We start from the raw sequence: 24,507 nt of genomic DNA, 5'->3' as shown, positions 1-24,507 counted from the left end.
TTCACGGCATAACAGTTTCTCAAATTGGAGCCCACGACCTTTTCCATGACATTAAATTTTTCTTGCATTGCCACTGGCATGCAATGCATATAGTGTAGACAAGAACTTTCCGGTGCATTCTAATTTTGTGAATCTTGGTTCCTTGTGGAATTCACGAAAATCTCTGCTATCACAGTAACCAAGAATCAACTACCAGCACTGACAACTGTTAAATGGACACTTGGGCAAGATATCTCTGTAACTTCAGTGAGTGTAAAAAACATCTATTCAGAGATACACATCCATTTGAAAAGCATTTAGATACTTCTATCTATCTATCTATCTATCTACCCATCTATCTACCTACCTATCTATCTAAATAGCTATCTATCTCTCTATCAATCGATCTATCTATCATCTATCTATCTATCTATCTATCTATCTATCATCTATCTATCTATCTATCTATCTATCTATCTATCCATCTACTTATCTATCTACCCATCTACCTATCTATCTATCTAGTTATCATCTATCTATCCATTCATCTATCTATCTATCTATCTATCTATCTATCTACCTATCTATCTATCTATTTATCTATCTATCTATCTATCTATCTATCTATCTATCTATCTATCTATCTATCTATCTACCTATCTATCTCTACATCTCAGTTTCAAAGACTGGTGGCCGTTAATGAGGGCGAATGGCTACATCACATTCTTGTCATACTACATGCAATGCAGATGCTGCCTAGTATTTAATTACCCAGGACTACATTGGAAAAATGAAAGTATTGATTCCTTGTTCTAGTTGAGCAGGCCTTGTTCATCTCCCCCCCCCCCCCCCCCATCTACTACTATTCTATATGTACAAATTAATTTGCAAAGGAAGAAAAGAACAGTGGCTATACATGTCTTGCATGGCTTGAACTGAGGACCTGCCAGTTGATGCAGCTTGGGGCACAAACCACTGGACCACAATATCTTAGAGTTCAATTGAATAGAGAGAGACTACTGTAAAATGAGGAAAATTCATGTGCATTTTGATTTCGCAAATTTCGCGAGAACCAAGATTCACGAAATCAAAATGCTCGCGAAATTAAAATGCACGCGAAAGTTCTTGTCTACACCTTATGCATTGCATGTTAGAGGCAACTCGCGAAAATTTCATGCCACGTAAAAGGCTGTTGGGTCCAATTTGCGAAATTTTCATGCTGTGAAAATATCGTGTTTTAGAGTAAAACTCACAGATTTCCAGGCTCGCGCTGCTCCTGAGTAGCAGCTTGAGGCTTTCCACCTTGTTGTACTTGGCCGCGAGGTGCAGCGGTGTGTTCCCGTCCACCATCTGCTGGTCCGTCTGCGTCGTGTTCTGGATGATGAAGTCCACGATGTGGAGGTTGACGTCGTCCTGCTGCTCGACAGCCAGATGGAGCGCCGTTTTGCCACCGGGCTGGTGGGTGATGACCATGGAGAAAAGAAGGGCAAAAGGTATTTAGGAAGAGACTAAGGCATAAGTTATACAGCAAACATAGGACAGAGAATACATTGTAGTTTTATGATTCTGAAAAAAGCACCCTCTTCCCCCCCCCCTCAAAAAAACAAACAAAGGAAATAAATAATAACAACAACAACAACACCATGCTAGCAATGCAATTCAGGGGCAGAACCACAAAAATCCCAGAAAATGCAAACAATATTTAGATTTCTCATTGTTACATGCATTGGCAGCTCTCCACAACACAATCTGGATGATGATGCCACTTGTCTGCTGTACATGAAAATGCATTAAGCAGTTTGCGTCCTTTTGTCTGAATCAAGTCCTCCCCGTTTCAACCCAACTCTGCACTTTACCTTCCATAAATGTATGTTCAACTTTTAAACCCATACAATACAGTGCAAACTCTACTGCTCGTTTTCGGAGAGTGGAGCCATTCGCCTCCATAGAAAAATCTTGCCCATATTCCTCCACTATTTAACCCTAAACAGGACAGGCTTTTTTTCTTTTTCTTTTTTTTTTTGAGGGGGGAGGCTGATTTTTTACATGATTTCCTCCTTTAACTCATACATCTCTGTAAATATTTGAACGTGATTTTACAAAATAAATTGAATTGAATTGAACTGAATTGATACCCGCGTTGCAAAGAAACCACACGGTAATAGTGCCCTTTTAGCCCTCACCGTGTTTGGAAGCGGAGAGGTGAGGTCGACGCCCTCCGCAAAGACCCGTAGAACCTGGAGGATCTCCGACAGCAAGACAGCCTGCCGCAGGTCGAAGAGCAGGGTGGTGGGATTCGCCGACGTCTTCAGCACAAACTTCTTCTTCTCGTACTTGGCCCTGATGAACTCTTTCCTCACATCCCTGGAAGGGTTACAAGGAGAACAGGAGTCATCATCTAGGACTAGGGACGCCAACCTTTCACACAGCATCGCAGTAGTGTAAAACCAGAAACACTCACACCATGAAACTTTCGTGAATTGCTGGCCACAATGGTGTACTAGTTTGCAGGCACAAACCCTTGTTGGTCATAATGGAGTCTGTGCCAAGACTACTACATGCATCACCGGCACAGACTCCTTTGCGACCAACAAAGGTTTGCACCGGCAAACTAATGGTGTACAGCATTATGTACTGGCATTCACTGTACTGTGTAGACAAAAACTTGTGTGTGCATTTTACTTAAGAGAATCTCAGTTCCTCACAAAAATTTGAGAAAGTTTGATGCACGCAAAATTTCCGGTTTTACAACCTTTCACACAGCATCGCAGTAGTGTAAAACCAGAAACACTCACACCATGAAACTTTCGTGAATTGCTGGCCACAATGGTGTACTAGTTTGCAGGCACAAACCCTTGTTGGTCATAATGGAGTCTGTGCCAAGACTACTACATGCATCACCGGCACAGACTCCTTTGCGACCAACAAAGGTTTGCACCGGCAAACTAATGGTGTACAGCATTATGTACTGGCATTCACTGTATTGTGTAGACAAAAACTTGTGTGTGCATTTTACTTAAGAGAATCTCAGTTCCTCACAAAAATTTGAGAAAGTTTGATGCACGCAAAATTTCCGGTTTTACAGTACTCTGAGGGCTGTATGAAATCAAAAGATTATTATGATGGAAAAACAGTTTTTTTTACCTTTCTTGCAACAAACAGGTGTAGTACTATAATTTGGGGAAAATAGTATTTTCCATGAAATCCAAAGCACTTTTAGCAAAAAAAAAAAAAAAAAAATACTGCAAACAAGTGACAGTTAGCATCTCAGTAGGAGAGATCACTTCTCACTCACATTGCTTGCTTCCTTCTCCAGAAGGATACAAGAAAAAAACCTTAGATGGCACTTCCTGGCCTTTATTACTGAGCTACAGTCACTGAAGTGGAATATGATGGAAACAGTGTGCACACAAAGAAATTAGCATCACTGAAGTACACTGTGAAGACTAAATACGATGAAGCATCTCATAGCCAACCAACTATAACTTCCAGTGACAGGACATTTGCTCCTGTGATAATTGCTCTGGTCTTATTATCTCCACAGACTTAGTGTTAGGGTTAGGGCTGTGATAGGGTTTTAGGTTCAGCTTGATGTAAGGATTAGGATTAGGGTCAGGGTTATGTTTGAGGGCAGAATTTGTGTTTGGCTTAGTGTGCAGATATTTCATGGGAACAATTGTCGCAGGAGCAAATGTAATGGAACCAGGGCATTATTGCAATGGGTATGCCTGCACATGGGTCATTGGTTATTTACTGTAAAGCAAGATAGTATATTTGCAGCATGAAATTCTCAAAACTTGGAGCTGACCGCTTTATTCACGGCAATATATATATATTTTTTTTTGCACATTGCAACTGGTTTTCAATGCATACATAGTATAGACAAGAACTTAAGTGTGCATTTTAATTTTGCAACTCTTGGCCATTGCAAAATTTGAGAAATTAAATTCCAGCGAACATTCACCATCTCACCGAAAAATGACAGAAACCTGAAGCCTCATCTCAACCAAAACTATACCAGCCCTTTAACCTAGGTACCTGGGAACCACCAGGGATAACATGCCAACATAGGAACAATGCCTCTCCGTTGTTCTCATTTCTATTTCCTCTTCTACTCGAATGCAACGGCTGTCAGTATTAAGTGGATACATTTGTGGTTCTAAACTTAGCATGCTATGAAAACAAACAAGACTTTTTTTTTCTCACGACTGCCAGAGCGCACACAAGTGGCTGACAGGATTTATAGTCACATTGTCACCGCTTTCAAGAATTGCTCTGGCTTATCACACTGCAGATATGTGCATTGTACTACAGCTCTTAACCAGTTGAGGACCAGTCCCAAGTACATTCGAGCAACTGTCTATGGGAAATGCATGTTCTTTCTGTTGTATCAAAACCAGCCCATCCTCAACAGGTTAAAACTGATTTGGCATATATGTGAACCATAGAATGAATGCATTTTCAACATTCTTTTTTTTTTATCATTTATTCATTCAGGATGAGGCAGAATTAAAGGATAACCCATGTGAGGTAAGGAGATGATTTTGTTCAAACAGTTAAATATAGGTTATGCACTTGCTTATATATTTCTTTTCCACTTTCAAATGTTTGCTCTCATATGTTGTATTACATTGACTCCTTGTAATGACTGTATTGGAAAGAATTTATGTAATGACAGTAATAAAATTTGAGTTGAACTGAACTGGAGAATGCCACCAGTTGAGCAAGACAGCATATACTCTGTGTCAAAATTACACTGACACTCAATTTGAAATATCAAGTTTTCCTCTCACATCAAAGGAAGGATGCATCTTACAGAAAAGAATCAAATCCTTTGCAAGTTTAGAAGAAACTGGATTTATCATACTGATATCGGGTGATAATGCACCAACAATTTAAAAGCTCTTAGTATCATATCAAGGAAATTACAGAAATTGCAAAATTTCAACAACAAAAAAGAAAGAAGAAGATAAAAGCAAGGAAGAAGACTTACATGCTGCTACTCTGTGTTGGCTTGTTACTTTCCAGGTTTGCCTCGTAGACTTCATTGAAATCTTCATTACCTACTGTTATTGCAAGCTGTAAGCCAAGAAGAAAAACATTGTTGACGAGTTTTGAAAATTTGTTTCTTACAACAAAGACCTCCCTTTCATTTTTTGTTTTCCTTGCTCACATTCTTGTTTTATTTCTAAATGATGTTCTTCTTGCATTTCTTCTTGCTTTATTTCTATAGTATGCTGATATGCGCAAAAAACATGCATGCACATTCACATACTTGTATACTGGTATGTTCTTTTACTATTTCCATGATGATAGAACATTTGGTTGGTGGTTTCACAAGAAACCATGTATTCTTTCTTGAATGTGCATAAAGTTTCTGCCGATACTCAGTATCTCTGTCTCAGCTTCACAATGAGATCTCTTATAACTTAAGCTGTATTATTTCATCATTCAGTAATATGGATATCATTTGAAACAATCTTACTTCATTATCACACACACAGACACACACACACATACACACGCATGTACACACATACAAATATACTGACACAAATTGATTTATGGGAAAGTGTAATGTTTTTTCCTACTGTATTCAAAACCCAAAAGTTCTTTTTTTCTACTGTACTGTATACCTCACAAGCAAGACAGAATAAAGATAATCATTTTGTTCTTTTGTTCTCTGTACTCCACAATCACACACACATACAAACATATAATACAGAGACACATGTACAGTATGTGACACAGTAAGTGTATGAAGACACAAAAACCCACCCACACACAGACACACACACATACACATACAAGTGTACAACCCAAAACAAAGACACACACACAAAAGTATACACCCTGCCACGCACAAAGCCACACAGACACACACAAACATGCACACACTTTCTTCTCTTTCTTTCTTTTTTTTTTTTTGTGGTATTCTTTATTCAAACTTTATTCTATGTAGTGTAATATCAAAATCCTACTAACAACAAAACAAATACAAACCCACAAACATGCACAGACATACAATTAGCACCAGTTAAGTCACCACGCTACAAGGTGTGCCACTTACAAGTAGCTGAGCTGTGCTGAGTCTGTCTAGTTCCAGTGACTGCACACGTGATATATGAACTCCCATCTCTCGGTGTACACCTGAGCATTCTATACACGTCAGAATACCTAGGTTGGTTGACAGCCACTGGGGATCTGTGAGCAAAATAACCATGACATGTCACAAGAATAATCATGTTACAAGAATAATAATGTCACCAGCATTTAATTCAGGTTTATATATTTCATTTTTCCAATATATCATATTACGATGTTCCATTATTTGAGACATTGCTAGACATCTAAAAGGCTTATTTGATAACACTAAAACTAGCTTAAATCTGTTTGATCTCTTTGTCGAAATCATTTTGTATTCCACGGCAGTGTAGTAGGTGCTGAATTTTGCCTGAACTATAAAAGTATATGAACTGTGAATTTTTCTTTGCTCTGAAGACACTTAGCAATATTGTCAAAGTCATCTTATTATTTAAATCTAGTCCTGAGAATGGAATAGAAAATTGTGAATTGCACAGGAAAGAAACCCTTGTGCAATTTATGGAAAGTATAATCTTATAGCATGTCAAAATAATAAGATATAAGTTAATTTGTTTTTTCCCCCATAGCAATATTTCAATATTCATGTGCCCTAAAACAATTTCGAAGCAATTTCATAATAGCAGTTGATAGAAATAAAAGTACCCAATACACGAATTGTCTCATTTAAAAAAAAAAAAAAACTTTATCTACAATAAACACCTACACTGTGTTAATGATATCAAGCATAAACTATATTGTATATAGTATACAACACACTACAAATTTCCCACAAGCAAGAGTCACACAGCTACAGCTGTATATGCACGAGTTTGTGCCACAAAAGTCTTGGTCTGAACAAGGAAAAAAAAAACTCATAGCGCCACCTGTGTAGCATTGCCACATATGGAGAATCATGACTTTGTAAACTATCATAGTTTTCTCGCCCAACCTGCCGCTGTGCAGTCGCAGCACACATTGTTGCCAGGCAACCGCTTGACCTCCTTGACAATGCTCTGCGTCAGGTCCTGGAGCCCTCTGCTGGCGACCTCTGACGGCGACGACCCCTCGTTGAAGACCGCCTCCAGGGCGAACTTCTTGCTGTTGTTGAGGACGGAAATCCACTCCTCCGCCTCTTCCTCCGTCTCAGCCATGAAGTGATACGTTCGGTCTTCTGCAGATTGTCAACAGGAATGCAAACAAAAACAAACAAATATGGCGGTGATGGGGCTCCGTTGGTAGTGCGTCCGCATCACGATCCAAAGAACCCTGGTTCAAATCTCGTGTCTAGCTGAGCAAAGTTAGAGTCAGATAGCAAGGATGCCAATCTTGTAAATGGCAATGCAGCATTTTGATGGCTGAAAAAGTGTATTTTTCGTGAAAAAGCAGTTTCTTTTAATACTTTTCCTGCAATAGACATGGGTTGCAACAAAATTTGGAAAAGACAGTATTTTCAATGAAACTTGCACTATTTTTTTTTTGAGGGGGGAAACAGTACTAAATACTGTGAAAAAATAACAGTTGACATTTCTGAGATAGGGCATTAAATGGAGGTTATGTGTGTGAGAGAGTCACAACACATACGCAAAAGATCGCAAGTACGCAAAAGATCATTCATTCACTGTAGAGAACAGGGTGCCACCCTGGTGAAGTGTTCACCTATCTAACCACACATGACCATCTTCATTAAACTTTGTTTCCTCATGGGTCTTATTCTCATTTGTCTAGTACCCCATTTTCATCTGTCACACTTGTAGTGTCACAAGATAAAAATGAGTCTGCCTTTATCAAAGTTTAGTTGTGGGAGGGAGGTGATCTGCTGACAAGCAAGAGTCGACGCAACTCTTTCACTTACGCGCCACGAGGTCAAAGTACTTTCGACTGGACTCCTCCAGAGAGGGCTTGACCTGGCAGGTCAGGAGGTTAAGGGTGGCCGGGGCACGCGTGGGCGTGGAATGCGAGATGTGGAGGTAGCCGTCGCACACCTCGCACTTGCGCTTCTGGTACACCTTGCGCAGCCCCTCGGTGCGCTTGTGGAGGTAGCCCGACTTCTCCGTGCCCATGGCATTGTTGGTCTGAAGCTGGTGGAGACTGTATCCCTGCTTTTCAGGCGGGGTCTGATGGGCGTGGCATTGCCATGGAGACAAAAGAAGAGGAAGATCAAACTCATTCAGATTTTATAGGTTATAAACATGAATCCCAAATTTTGTATCGATGTAAAAACTACTGACATTTCAATGGTTGCAATGATCTTATTCAAAAATTGTATCATATCGATACTAATACATTCTGTCATCATACTGCATGACATAGAGTGCATCCCTATAAATCCATGAAATTGGATTTTGTCCTTATACACTTCACAAAGAAGACAAGACATTAAGACATATCAACCTATCATCATATCCCTCTCAATTGGATAAAAATGCACTTTAAAAGGGAATGAAACCCAAATATGTGGTTTGAGAGAATGCAGCAATATACACTGTAAGTGGAACACATCAGGCAAGTTTGAGGAAAATTGGACAATCCATTGTAAAATTATGAATCTTTATTTCAGTAGTCTTCTCATCTAGCAAAGATGGCAACAAAACTTTAGACTTCTTAACTTTTTGACAGATTGTGCCATTTTCCTCACACATTGCTGATGTGTTCTACTTTATATTACTGCATTTACTCAATCAACACGTGTACTGTAAAACATGATATATTTGCGGCATGAAATTTTCGTGAATTGGAGCTGACAGCCTTTCTTGCAGCATGAAATTTTCGTGTACTGCAACTGGCACTCAATGCATATAGTGTAGACAAGAACTTTCGCGTGCATTTTAATTTCGCGAATCTTGGCGCTCACGAAATTAAAGTGCATATGAACATTCCTCGTTTTACAGTATTTGGCTTTCATTCCCCCTTTAATGCAACAACTCTTGAATGAACTCTACACTATCAGTCACATGATATATCACATTCTAGGAGTTAAAAAGAGGGGTACAGATATGCACCCTGGGGCGTGGTCTACGCACCTCTTTGTCCATATTGAGGCTGTTCTTGAGGACCGTCTTGAGTTCCGACAGCTGCCTCTTCTCCTCGTCGTGCCGCGACTTGATCTTGGAGACATTCGTTGACAGCTCGTCGATATACGACTGAAAGTGTTCGACCGTTTTGAGGCCATCCCTGAAGTAGCTGCAAATCACGTGTGTACAGAAAAATATGAATATTCCATTTTTTTTTTTTATGTGTAGAGGCCAGCAGAACTATTTAATTCAGGTGGAGGCATTTTCCTTGATTAAATACATCATCTTCTTCTTTTTTGTCAGCAAAAGAATAAAGAAAGAAATCATCTAAAATCAAGTTTTGACTGAATTGGTGTCAAACTGCTTCGTTGCTGGTATGTTTAATACATGGAAAATATGTGAGTTTCACTTATAAGTTTGTTCTTCTGGGGGGGGGGGGGGGGAGGTGAGTCTTCTCCTTTCTACAACAGACATTACTCTAGTGTCTTGGAAGGTGTCATTCATTTAACCACAAACACAGATACATTGATGCTCACTGTAACTTTTAATTTCTTTTTCCTCATATTGTATTGTAAACAACATTGGATATGAAGCTTTCAATACTAAGATTTCACTTGAATATGGAATGGGTATATGGAAATATTCATACACGCAAAGGCACCTTTTCAATTTATGCAATAACAAAAAAAACCCATATGTACACCCTCTGATTTTAATATTGTAAGCATACATCGTCAGCTGAGAATGATAAGATCATTAAGGTGCCTCGAACACTATGGCTTTAGTGGCAACTTAACACCCTCATCATTCTCAACCAACAATGTAAACAATGTAGTTACATGTATATGTAGGCAGACCTGTAATGTCAACCTTTAATGTGACCCAAATTAATGGCACTGTCTCACAGACTCAGATTCTGTACATGGTACAGTTTTCATCTAGAGCCCATCATAAATTCTCCAAGTTTACTGAAGACATTTTGCATCTGAACTTTTTTTTTAAAAGTGCGAAAAACATAGGGCACAAACGCTTTCACAGTAATACCAAATTTGATCAAATTTTGCCCCCACGTTATGGGAGAGTCCCTGTTGAGGGAAAGAGTCAAGGAAACCAAGCGGCAGAGCTCACTTGTTCTCGGCCCGGAAGTACTCCACGAGGTGCTGGACCAGGTCTGCTCCTTTCTTCGCCTTGATCTCATTCACTTTCACCAGGTACTGCAGGAATGAGTAACAAGATCGACAAAGCAAAAAGGTAAGATCCCATAGCTGAGCCCAGCTCTCTTGGGGGCAAAGTCACATACCATGAATGCAATCAAAGTGGTCATCTGTCTATGGTAGCCAACTGTCTATAGCAGCCACCTGTCTATTATGGCCATCTGTCTATACTGGCCACCTGTCTTAGCGACCATCTGTCGGTAGTGGCCATCTGTCTAAAGCGGCCTCCTGTTTATAGCATCAACCCATTTATAGTGATGACCTTTCCATAGCTATAGAGTAATTATCCCTGCTTGCGACAGAGTGCCTATATGCCACAGGGGCAGTTTCATTCATTGATCAAACAGCAATAAGAGCATCAAGTGTGCTTAAGTCATACTTTTGAACAAAAGTGGGAGTTACTTGCTAGTGCTGTGGGAAGTGAGAGTATTCTCGTACTTGATTGGCACTTTTCATCAAGGAATGAAACATCCCCTGCCGCAAATAGGTGCCCTGTCGCAAATAGGGATGATCACTGTATTGTAGAATTCACAAACATTACAAAAAATGGGTCTACCATGATCCATTTCCGCTTTAATAAAACTATCTTCCATTTTTGGCGAGTAGCTCATCTCCTGTGAACCATGTGAAAACTTTTTTTTAGAACTGACAATGCCCCTGGCATCACTTTGATCAGGGTTCATATCTTGAAAATTGTGACCAAATAGTCACTTTGATGAGGGTTCACATCTTGAAAATTGTGACCAAATAGTCAGAAGACATTGATCAGCATTTAACACAGTCTCCCTTAATGGTACAAATTGTATTAGACATTTGTCTGAAATGAGTAAGCTAACTAGAAATGTCGCTATGGCGACTGATATGCCTCCGCCATAATGCATGATTCCATTTTCACAAAATTGGCAAAATATTAAAATGACAAGTTTGTCACAAATGTGTTGAATGTCCACCTTCCTTGACCTAGGTTTAATTGGATGAATAGGACAGCATGTATTTGGGATTCAAGCATTGTAACTTGACTTTGACCCATTCATACGTTAATGCATTGAGTAATTTTCAAGGTATGGAGAAAAAGTGCAATTTCTGTATTGAATAGTAAATTGTTACCAATTTCATCTGGCCTTTGACCCTAAAATTCAAAAGATAATCACTGTCAGGCAGAACATGCATAAATATGTAGTACGTTTCAAGATAACTTGAGCCACTTCCGAGATATGGAGGAAAAAATTAGTTCAGCATTTTCACTTGATCTTTGACCTTTTGACCTTTGAGGCAAAAACAAAAGAAAAAAAACTTTCCAGAGAATCTCTATTAGGTTATACATGCATACACCAAGTGTAAACAAAAAGTAATCCTGCTGGCATTGCATAAACATGAGGGAAATAGTAAAATTTTGAAGTGTTGTCCTTGACCTTTGACCCCATGAACCCTATAAAAATTTTCTAGATAATCACTGCCAGTCAGTACATGTATATATACTATGTTCCATGAAGATACCTTGAACAATTTCCAAGGTACAGAGAAAAAAGGTGAAGTTTTAACATTTTTACTTGACCTTTTGACCTTTGACCTTTGACCTCATGACCCAGACTTTCACCAGAGAATCTTAATTGGGTAATACATGTATACACTAAGTTTCAAGAAAATATCTTCAGGCATTGCATAGATATGGTGGAAATAGTGAAATTTTATGTATTTGACCTTGACCTTTTGACCTTTGACCTTGAGCACGTTCACCCAAAAGTTGATAGGCACAACTCCACCCCCTAATACACATACATGCCAAGTTTCATTAGGATACCTCAAAAGGTTTTGATAGTTACCCTGTCCACAAAATTCATTACGGACGGACGGAAGGACGGACGGACGGACAACCCGAAAACATAATGCCTCCGGCACCACTTCGTGGCGGAGGCATAAAAACAAGCACGTGATATGACAAACTGCTCAGATGATGCTTTCATTCTTCACAGATATTTTTACCCTTTTCATTTGTGCCGACACCTGATAGAAATATCTGAATAGTTCTGTATGATAGTAATGACAAAAGTGTGAACATACTTCATACATAGATATTGTACATGTAATAAAGTGAGAGAGGGAAACAAACCTCACACATTTATATTATGTTACGAGTGTGAACATACCTCCGCATTTTCATTACAGTGACTATTAAAGAGAGTGAACATACTTTACACATATCAAAGTAACTACAATATAGTGTAAACATACCTCACACATTTGTAATTGGAACATTCTTCTCTCCTTTTCCATCTCCTCTGCAACCTGGAGGATAAAAAAATAACAAAAACAACAAAAATAATAAAATACTTTATAATGAACGGCATTTCAATTTCTTCAAACCAGATTCATCAAAGTCAATGTACATTTCCTCTCAAATGCAAATTGCAATGCAAATTGCAAATTGCAATGCCTAGGTACGTAGATGTCAGCAATCAAAATATCCAAGCTCAATTGCACAAAATCTGCAAAGGAGATGAGTGAAGATTTTAAAAAATGCAGGGGAGAACATAGCTAACTGTCAAGTACAGCTACATGTCTTTTCCAAAACCATGTGGAAAATGAAATGAGTCTGCAAAGTAACTCTGTATTGCTTGAGGAAATCAACAAAACGTAGCCGATTGAACCACATAACTCTACCTAACGAACGTCATGCTCGACATATTTCTCAGTAAGAGCATTTCTGATCTACCAGTAGTCAATAGACATCTTGTCTCTATCACGCATGCTTCACCAGTTCAACAATAGCCATGGTAACACGGGCAAAAATTTGTAAAGTTTTAAAAGTTTTGCCAGTGTGACTACAAACTTTCTGAAAACTTCTCGCAAGACTTCTCATGAAACTTCCCACCTAAACAAGGGAAATTTCCCAAACTCCTGAAAATCTTTTCAAAGTATGTGCAGTCTGACATTTACGACTGAAACTTTGCTGCCTGTTCACAGAGGTGCCTTCAGAGGGCGTGCTCACTGGGATGTACGTGTGTGCATTGTTTGTGTGACAAAATCAAGTGCTGTCAGAATGTGTGTGCTTTCTTCTTTGTTGTGCATGTGGGTAATTCCATGAAGTTGGGGCAGTGTCCATGTAGCATCGTGATATTTAAAAAATACATTTCAGCATAACTCAATACTAATTATGCTATACATTTATTGTTTGTAGGCTTTACATTTGCATTGAGGCCTCACATTTTCCTGGAAATTTTGTGCCATTCAGACTCAATTTTGATGAAGTAATAAACAATATGTAACAGTGTCCTGTAGCATCGTGACGTGTCCATGTAGCATCGTGATATTTCAAAATTTGGTCCTAAGAGACAAATTATGGCAATGGTAAAGCCTATAAACAATATATGTATTGCATAATTAGTATTGAGTTATGCTAAAATGTAACACTTTATGCCCAAACTTCACGGAATTACCCACGTGCATCAGTGACCCAAACTTCGAGAACTGAAACTTGAAGGATTTTGGCTGCCAATGTGAACAGACAAGCAACCTTCGTGAAGAGTCCTCGATGTTTAACATCGAGGAGTTTTGCCTCTGTGACTGCGGCTAATTATGTAGTCACTAAACGTCGCGGCAGAATGTATGTAGTGGGAATATTCATCTAGTCTGTTGAGGGAAAACCCCTCATAGCTGTCATCTGGTTTCACACTACGCTCACACATTAACAAGTCTATTGACAAATCTTAGCCACTAAGAAGATACGATGAATGCATAACGTTTTATACAAGTTTGTACAAGTTCCTTAATCTTTGATCAACTCTACAAATGGAGCAACGTGATAACAAAGTAGAAAAAGAAACTAAACAAAGGGGAAAATGATAGAGCAATTCCAAAAGGTCAGAACGGGGCAGGGCAAGACTCCAGGGGGGATTTGGCCAAGCTCTGAACATGGTGTCCCCTCCCCCCCCCCCACCATCCCTTCCCCTTCCCTCTGCATTCATCCAGCCACTCAGACACGACCACAGGGAGTTGGCCAGGAGAGATAAAAGCAGGCCCCTTCATGTATAAGAATTACTGACATTTAGATCAATTTGCAAAATATTGAATAAAAAATTTATTTTTCTTTGCCACAATCCACGAATCAAAAAAAATAATGATGATGATAATGATGATAATAATGATAATAATAATAATTATTATTATTATTATTATTATCATTATCATTATCATTATTATTATTATTATTATTATTACTATTATTATTATTATTATTATTATTATTATTATTATTATTATTATTATTATCATTATCATTATTATTATTATTATTATTATTATTATTATTATTATTATTATTATTATTATTATTATAATAATCTGGCTGAAAAGAAAGCGGGATTGAATTTCCGAAATGTGCATGCCTATTCAAACCATGATCAAAGCTTGACCCTAGACACCCAAGTGCACAGACCTAATGTGGCAAGTTATATTAAGGGATTTTGAAAATTAATGATTTCTTTGCATGCCATTCACACATCAAGTATGTCGAAGATAAATTCAAAATACACATCTTGAAGTAAACTTCAAAAATCATGTCACTCTGTGATCTATAACTTAAATACAAGAAACAAGGCCCCACAACTGAAATACCTGGCTACACACCAGCATCTAAACACTGTACAGAACGTGTTGACACAAATTGTGATTATCTTCTTTTTGTAGTTACCGTTTTAGTTTGTTTTCTCTTTAATTTGCAACAGCAGTAGACCACATCACCCAATGAAACTGCAGGGATTACTGAATTACTTCCTCAACGGCTTCCTCATTGATGAGAAAGCGAAAAACAGAAGAGGTAATTTGACAGAAACAGGAATTGATCATATTTTTTCCCCTCATTCTCATCTTACGTTACAGTCAAGTGATAATGTCACAGGGGTATTTGCAGCTTTGCAAGTTGATTTGACATCAAAGCAATTTTCTTGTGGGCATTCTATATCAGGGGAGCGTTTCATCAACGAGTTCGTCGGAGGTTTTCACCGACAAATTTGCTATCAGCCAATCAGACACAAGGAGTTCAGTAGATTTTAACAGTTGTCAGTGTAAATCACTGACAAAAAGTTTCATGAAACGGTCCCCAGAATTGCCATACATGTTTTGAGGCAAAGAAAATGAAGGTATCTGAGTAAAGTGTCAGTGACACACATACTCCATTTTTTTTTTTGAAAATGCGTGTGTGCTTGCAGCATTGTAGCCAGCAATAAAATGAATCAGATATTTCAAAAACTTAAAAAAGGTCACAAACATTGTAAGGCATGAACAATTCATTATCTAGGAGTAGGCCCTACAACATGTATATCACTATGCTCTTTACACATTCCTGTTGTCTTTATTGATAGGGGAACATTACAACATCCGTGCAGCAAATTGGGCAAACAATGTGCACTGAGGGCGCCGGTATTGACACATCCACTCCTGTCGATTAATTGTCGGTGATCGCGCCCACTAATGAGACACTTCCAGCCGGCAGGGAAGTCGGGCTGTTATTTTGGGTCGGTTCTCGGGTCGGAATATGAACCGGCGATGGTTTCGAGGAACTGCGGAGATATGGTGGGGGGGGGGGGGGGGAGGAAACAACCGCAAGGCATTTATGACGAGACGATGACATAAAGAGATTGGGTAGGATTGTTAATATGAGCCACATAGCCTCCTGGGTTGGGTTGATCAATTCGTTCTCTGTCGCCTCCAATGACATCCCCCCCCCCCCCCCCACACACACACACAAAAACACACAACCTTTAAAAGTGATGTGGCATTGTACAGTGTATTTCCCTTGCTCTACATATTTCTTGCATACAAATCTACTATTCTGCACCACAGCTATGAACTTTTTTAATAATTATTTTTGCATATCACAATATTATGACTTGTCAATTTTTTATCCCTACTGTCAGTTCTATCATGAATCTTACAGTTTCAATTTTACATATCATCATTATGACTGATTTCTATTTGGGGATTAAAATACTACATTGTCCATATTTTGAACCATATCTTGTATTTTTGAAATCACAGAAATGTCTTTATTTGGGTGATCAGGATATGGCATTTAAAGTGACATGCCTACTATTTGTTTTTCAAGAATCAGTGTATATAGATGTAAATGATATATATTTTCAGAGGGAGTGATTGAATGTAATATTTTTCATGATTTTCTTCCTGTTTCTCAATTTATAACATAGTATGTTATATTTCATTTGGGTAAGTTTTACTTCTAGGACATTGACAACAGCAGGCTAGGTTCAGGTATGGAGGCATGTTTAATGCAAACTGAAGTCATTCAGTTTAGCTCTGCAACTGAAACAGGTAGTAAACCTGTCATTTTATCTGCAATTTGTGATGATTGTTGCTTTAATAAATAGAGCAAATTTTATATATAAATTGCATGTAGTCCAATTTAGCAGATGTAACACATATAGACAGACAACGCATAATAAGTAGAAAATATATAAACATAGTATCGGTTTGAAATCGGGAAAATTGAGTATTTAAAGCAATGTAAATTGCACTTCACACAAAATAAACCCAGTGAAATCTAAGTGTTTAACAGGAAGATGTGTCAATTGATGGTGGTGTAAAAGAGGAAACAAGCAGTCTATAACTCGCCTATTTGACTACTTCACTTTGGGGTTTAAAGGTCCTGTTTACCTTTGGGAGCAGTGATTTCAAAAATGTTCAAGATATCACATTTGATGCATATGTGTAGGTCTGTTGTGTCACAAAACATCCCACCATATAAAATTTTCACAATAAACCCAAAAATATTTCACAATAAACCCAAAAATATTTCAGGACATATCAGTGTTTTTCTCAATAAACCGTAACTGTAGGCAGTTTAGTCTGGAAATATTCTTATCATAACTATTGTTCACATTTTGTGTATTTTATAACAACAATCGATTATACCGATTATAATGATTAAAATTATGCAGTGGTTGTTTCTATCCCTGACTCACATTTTAGAACTATTTTAAAGCACTAATGCTGGGTTTTTGTTTATCTGCAAATGGTAGATTACAAATGTATGACTTTAACTAAGAAGAGGAAGGACACAGAAAAAAAAAATCCCACACATTTAAAGAAAGAAATATGCAGGAAATAGTCCACCGGGCCCCTATTCTGTGTTGACATAACCCAGCTGGGAGCCTGGTGCTAAGTGTTTTGAGAGCTGAGCAGGGCAAGCAGAGAAGGAGGGGACACAACTAGAGCAGACACACACTCAATGAACTCTACTTTAATAATGCCACTGTCCCTGACAGCTTTCAGCAGCCATTTCTCATTAAAGACCTAGCATGAAATTTGAAGAAAAAAAAATAACAAATGCAATATCATGCATTTGCAACAACAAAAAAGAGATATAAAAAAACATCTACAACAAGGGTATTAAATGGTCATGAATACGTTTTGATAAAAAGAAAAGACTTCCAATCATATTTCAGTCTGTTCAATAGAATGAAAAACAAATCAAGAGACATAATGTAATATCAGTGTATTTCAAGAGCATGGGTGCATGGATAAGATTTAATGTGAAAAAAAAATTAATTATAATCCACTTCGTAATTATTAGTGATTAATTGCTGCTGTATCAATGAAATACCACTTATGAACCAGTGGCTGCAAAATTTGCAAAAACTTCCACTTTTGGTCCATTCTATGCCATGCTTATACAATGTAAATGTGTTAATGATGTTAGGCATAGCATTACAAGCTACAGGAATTGAAAGCCCACATTCAGTTCCTGGACATTGCGTTCAAAAAAAAAAAAAAAAAAAATGAGAGGCACAGTCATGTCTGGGAAGAATAATCCACGGAGACACCCACAACTTCTTCCTTGAAAAAGCAGAAGCATATTAAAGCCCACGCTAGAGTAATACACTTTTCAGAATGAAGGAAGAACCACTGTCATATTTCATGACTATATACTATGCAAGCACTGACTTCCCACACAAGAAAAGGATGTGAAGGGGGGTGAAAAAGCAGAATTTAGAAAAGTGGCAACAGTATCATCTTCATGAGCGATATACTGTATATATGCCAAATATTTCGCGAGGTTTTTATTTTCGCGAATTTCGCAAGGCAGGTGCTATTCGCGAAATTAAAGACACGCGAAAATAAGGACTCTAATCCCAATATGAATGTGACGTACATGTATGAATTTCTCCGTTCAGTACAACTAAACGATCGCGAATTTAACCACTCCCAAAATCGTCGGGAAGTCCCCATTAATGAAAATTTAGACTCGCTAAATATATCGCATATATATATACAGTACTTAACTGGTTCTAGAAGTGGTGCTTCTTGTACCAATCCATTTAAATGAGAATAGCAAAAGAACTATACATTGTGTGTCTGTTGACTTCACTTGAGCACAACGCCTCAGCAAATCATCGTTTGTTCCGGAATCACAACCCATTGAGTGTCAGGAAACTGTCAACAGATAGCTGTCTTCCTTTTTGCTTGTTGTTGGTTTTGTTTATCATGATATCAATGTGAGAGAGAGTCTATTACAATGGACAGTCATTAAGTCAAGAACAGATTACATGGCCCCTGATCGGAAAAGCCATTGAAGTTTATGCAGTTGTTACAAGCAAACATCCAAATACAATGATCCTGCTGCAGTTTACTTTAATAGGAAGAAAAAAAGAATACCTGTATTGAATGTCAGGATTTTTATCCATTTGATTATTACATCAAATAAAAATATGATTCAATTTTCATTAGAAGTCCCAAACACAATACCAAGCTCAATTTCAATTTCTGACTGGAAAAAGTCTCGAAGAATTTGACATTTTTGATTCTCTCATGACTCCCCGTAAATCAGGCTGCTGTAAAAGTGGAAATTTTCAGTGTTGAAATTTTGACATATTTCGCGCAAAGAGAAACTAGCGCAAAAATAAAAGCCTGTGAACATTTTTGCTTGCCATTATATGTTTCAGTAATTGATTTCTTGATTCTGTGGAATTAAAAACATGTGAAACTCTTCTTATCCAGCTGAGTGCGAAAAATTAGTCACAGGAAAATATTCACTTTTACAGTACTTAGTCTCTAAGAGACGTCTCAGAGACGTCTCCACGACCACTCTGCGACCAGCGAGACTAAAGTCTCAATTAGGTCACTACATGGGTTAAAGAAAAATATAGATTACAGTGTATATGACCCTTGATTAGAATGTCCTCAATAATTCAATCAGTTGTCATCTAGGCAGATCACTCTGGCAATGACCCCTGTCCCAGTTTCCTTTCAGACAGAAACACATACACAACATACACAAACACAATACCACAGATAGATAGATAGATGTGCTTGGCAGGAATTTGTAAATCATCAATAATCATATCAAATGAGAATATGACTCAAGTTTAATAATTCCAATGTATTGGGACCAGTGTAAACTGGGATTCTATTTTTAAGTTTACAGGAAATGGTAGTTATCCTAAAACACAATTATTCTAAAAAAAAAATACTGAATTGTGGCTATTAAAATACTATTTAAAGTTCTTGCTGACAATTTTGACAAGTGCATGATTTCTAAACCAGTTTAATCATATTTTGGTATGACAATGACTAATAAACTACTTGGTTCCTTTCATGCTAACCACATTTTAGTAGCCACAAATGAATTTTTTAATAGTTACAACAAAAAATACAATCACTGTCTAATCTCCTGGTGTGGAGTAGTGTTATCCAAAAAACAATGATCAAATTTCAATCATTTCCAAAAGTAACCCATCATCCAAGCAAGCAATCTAGTCCATACATGTGTATGTTAATCAATGTTCAAACATTAGAAAAAACAAAACAAACATCAAAATACAATCAAATTTAAAACTATCTCACACTTCACATTTCAATTTTTTTTTCAATATATGGGATACAACATGAAGGCGATGACAACAATTCAATGAGAATGCATAATAGATTGACACTAGGGGTGCAATGCCAGAAATATTCATTGCTTAGTCTAATACATTGCATAATTGTTAATATCCTGATGAAAATGCAAACAAAACAGCTGATATGATACATATAAGAAGCCCTCTTATAACAGGTAGCACTTAAAAGTCAAGTATTCTTCATTTTTTGCCAGGGTTATTCTCATGTCAGTGAAGAGGGTAGAGCAAAGTTCAAGATCACTGTTAAACAAATCAATGCCTGGTGCAACACAGTCGACTTCTGGAAAATCCTTGTAGACCCATTTTCATGGAAGTGAAATGATTAACACATGTTCCCCAGAGCCAGCTGGAAGATTGACAGGGGGGAGGAGAGAGTACCCCATACTGAACTCCCACCCCTGGTACAGTTTCTGATTCAGAGAAACAAGGTTTTTCACACTTTGGATCACCTGTTTTGTTCTAAAAGCAAATTCCGGGAGATCTTCATTATATGGGCTGCCAACATTGCAAATACAAATAACTTACTATAGATGCAAAAGGATAATGAGAAGAATTGCTGTAGAATGTATTCATGAATTGATATGAAAGCAAAACAGCAAGGGAGTATACATCTGTTTATAATATGACTCCATGACTTTCATTTCTGGTGCTATTGTTTGTTTTACTACATTTATATTCTACTCTATCTCTATTGTTTAGTTTTGTTCTGCTATTTGTTGTGGCTTACTCAATTTTTTTTTTGCTGTATATTACTTGCTTGTTTGTTTGTTTGGGTTTTTTTTTTTTTTGGGGGGGGGGAGTGCTGGCTAATGTAATACAGTATTTCATTGTTCTGCTTTGTATATTTGGGTTCTGCTGTGCTTTTCTTGACAGCCATCTAGACAATGCCTTGTAATAACTGTGATCGTGATGAAAAAAAAAAACTAACAAAACTTGAGGTTTTGCACTTTTCCTCTCCCCACTGGCATCCCATCAAGAGCTTTAAAGCACAGGGCTTTAACGAGCAAGTGTTCAACAGATGGAAACATCAACGCGCTTCTGGCATCCCGATTTAACAATCATCATACCGGCTGCATTAATCTGGAAAATTCACTTGGCACTCTCGACTACTCCTGCGGTCAAAGCACTGGGAAAAATGAGGCGGGGATCAACAGCAATCACAGACATGGTGGGGAAAAAAATTGTGACATTTCCCTGGAATGAGGAATTTGCCAATTTGCAGGGGGAATCTAGGGCACCTCATTGTTAAGGTGGCTGTCAAGTGTAATATACAAGGCAATGCACAGCAAATTTGACTTATTGGTATATTGAATATACTGGTGGGTTAATCTCAGAAATTGTGAACTAACAAACCATTTACTCAATAAATTCATTCAAACACCACTGTCTAGCAGAGATTTCAATAATGATATATCCAATCACCCACAGATTTCATTTTCTTAGAGTACATGTATTTAGCATTCAGTTTTTAGCCCTAATTGTGTGTTAGTCTCATATTTACACAATATCAGACTCTGGTTAAAATGATTTAGAACCATGCAGCTCAGATATTTCAAACTGGAGTCATTGCTTTACAATGCCTTGTTAACTAACATGTCCACCATATATATGTGCTTTGCAAAACGATGTGTCATAGAGTGCAAATAACATGTGAAATTCGGGGGGGGGGGGGGGGGACTCAGTAGAGTACAGTATATCAAGGAGTTAGCGATAACTAGTGATAACTAGTGATAACTAGTGATAACTAGTGATAACTAGTGATTACTAGTGATAACTCCTTGACTGTGTCATCTACATGAAAACTTCACAGGGGTAAAACAAAAACACACACTGGGATAGCTACAGACATCTATGGACTTTGATTTACTTGATTTGTTCCTGTGCAAGAACTGTCACCGCGTACAGTTCCACAGGTATTTCAGGAGGCAGTAGGATATTTTCTCCTCAAGTATAGATTAGTCCAATTTTCACCCCTTCCATGTGTGTTTGTTATATATTCACTTCCAAATATCTTGTTGACAAGTCTTTCCAATAATCCAATCCTTAATTCTTACAGATTTTTAGAAAGGCAATGTCAAATATAGAAAAAAAAAAAATCTTAGTTCGTTTAAAGTTCAAGAGCTTGGGGAATCAGCACAACATCATTGGAAGAAAAATTGTTATACCAGATATATTCCAAGTACTTTCAAGTCAATTCCACTATTTTAAAAATGACTCTCATCAAACCTTAGAATAAGCCTCAAAATACTTCTCCATTCAGAGAAGATCGCATTTCGTTATTTTCTTCAAATTTCACACAGACAAGACAACACTCAGTATAAAGATCATGAAAGTGTGTTAATACAAACATCAAACACTTTATTATGGTATTACCTTGTAAAGCTAAAATAGTTTCAGATCAACGAGTCATGAAAACTGACTGGGCACTACAATGAAATGACAATAAAATTTTGAAAATGATGATTTAAAAAAAAAAATTAAAAACTTCTTACCTCTGGACCAGAGACTACTTGTCTGATAAGACCGGCATCCCGAGCTTGCTGTTTCTTTTCCCTTTCGATCTTTGTGCTGGAAAAGAAAGTGGAAAAGGATATAATATGCATAACAGTTTAAGTAAAAAAGCAAAGATGATTTCAAGCCACTGTCTGCCATTTGGGAGCAGTGACTGAAAAAAAAAAAAGATGTTCAAGTTATCATAAAACATCATACCACACAAAAATTTTGCAATAAAGCCACAAATATAGGGAGATATCACTTATTTTCTCAATAAACCATAACTGGAGACGGTAAATGCTAGAAATGATTTAAATAAAACTATTGTTCACATTTTGTATTATGTAACAATACTTTTTGATAATTCTGATTAACATATTTTCATTGGTTGTTTCTATCTCTAACTCACATTTCAGAACTAGTTTGAAGCACTAAAACTGTTGTTGTTATTTCATCTACAAGTACAAATGGTAAATAGTGGCTATAAGATAAAAACGACAACAAATATGGCTTCTAAATATTGTCAAGATATTTCACAGTTGGGTTAAATAGCAAAAGAAATTCCACAGTAGCTTGTAGCAAGTTAAAGGCATGATTGGGCATGTAGTAAAAATATAATGACATTATGTAAAGCCCCTTGAGTAAGAGCAGTCAGAGCCATACACACACTGATGATACAGATCTCTAATCCATTACTTTGATAATAGGCCTACATGATCTAGCTATCTGTCTCATGAGTCTAAAGGTCAGTCACATTAGATATTCGTTTTAACTGGGCCTGCTACATGTAACTTTAAACCATTCATTGTCATGATAATACAAGTAAGTGTCTATCAAATGTCAGATGAGTTTGAATGGTCTTTACTATCAGGTATTGGTTCTGAACCAGCCAGAACACTTTAGACTGGCCAAGTAAATACATTGTATCATAGCTATCAAATTTCCCTTGTCCTGAGGGTCACATGTTATGGGCGGGAAGAAAACAAACTTGGGTCTCACGCAGTTTCCTCCCCCAAACTTGACATTTTTTTCCCCTTTTTTCTTTTTGTTTTTTTGACAAGGACAGACGGTGAAATTAGAGCTTGCAAGACTTTGTTCACAAATCCATATTCAGCCGTGCACAGGCAAATAACTCTTTCGGGTACACACAGATTGTGCCTCTTACAGAAAATGCAGAGAATATTATCAAAGCAAGAAGGGGGGTCAACCCCCTTTCACGGTAATTGGTTGTGTGCACAGGTGTGTTCAGAAAGCCATGGTCTACTCCAAAAGGAGAAGGGAACAACGAAGGCTTTGCGACTATTTAAAGCAACGTAAAATGGCAGACCATGGTTTAATACACAGGTGAACCTAAAGTGTGCACCCTTAAAATGTCAATCAGATGCCTCTACCATCAAAGTTCCGAGACCAACTCCTCCTCCATTTTCGAAATCATTTGATGATTACATAGACCAGTCTACATGTACAGAGACTCCAACTCTCCCGTTTACGACGGAGATCTCCCGCCGAAATCCCATTTTTGCAAAATCTCCCGTTCTCCCGCTTGAGATTTCATTTCTCCCGCCCTGGCTCTGTGTCTCCCGCTTGAAATGATTTCTTACTTAATATCATTGTATGTTGAAAAAATAAGCCTTAAAAGTAGATAGCCCGAGAGAGCATCTAGAACCCTATAAAGCAAGGAACTTCGCACATATCAAATTGGAGTCTCCCGTTTGCTAGGGGTTTCAGGCGGGAGAATCTCCTGATCAGAAGGTGCTTAGGGTTGGAGTCTCTGCATGTATGTTATAACTGAAGAGCACATAATAATTGTTA

General features: G+C 37.7%; 1 protein-coding gene across 1 annotated transcript in view; it reads right to left on the bottom strand.

The window, feature by feature from the left end:
* LOC139714980 (arf-GAP with SH3 domain, ANK repeat and PH domain-containing protein 2-like) overlaps positions 1-24,507 on the bottom strand; it is a 133,009-nt gene that overhangs the window by 38,043 nt on the left and 70,459 nt on the right. Inside the window, exons 5-14 of the mRNA XM_071626628.1 lie at positions 22,695-22,770; positions 12,521-12,574; positions 10,203-10,288; positions 9,084-9,243; positions 7,916-8,177; positions 7,013-7,234; positions 6,050-6,183; positions 4,973-5,058; positions 2,163-2,343; positions 1,233-1,434 (exon numbers count right to left, since the gene is read on the bottom strand). Of these exons, the coding sequence (XP_071482729.1) occupies positions 1,233-1,434; positions 2,163-2,343; positions 4,973-5,058; positions 6,050-6,183; positions 7,013-7,234; positions 7,916-8,177; positions 9,084-9,243; positions 10,203-10,288; positions 12,521-12,574; positions 22,695-22,770 (1,463 nt within the window). The remainder of the gene's footprint in view (positions 1-1,232; positions 1,435-2,162; positions 2,344-4,972; positions 5,059-6,049; positions 6,184-7,012; positions 7,235-7,915; positions 8,178-9,083; positions 9,244-10,202; positions 10,289-12,520; positions 12,575-22,694; positions 22,771-24,507) is intronic.

This window comes from Diadema antillarum, unplaced genomic scaffold (genome assembly GCF_040938485.1).
Source record: "Diadema antillarum isolate AM-2024a unplaced genomic scaffold, OU_Dant_1.0 scf00000045, whole genome shotgun sequence".
Taxonomy (NCBI): Eukaryota; Metazoa; Echinodermata; class Echinoidea; order Diadematoida; family Diadematidae; genus Diadema; species Diadema antillarum.
Note: the sequence above shows the minus strand (reverse complement) of the source record. Positions and strands in the feature narration are given on the sequence as shown.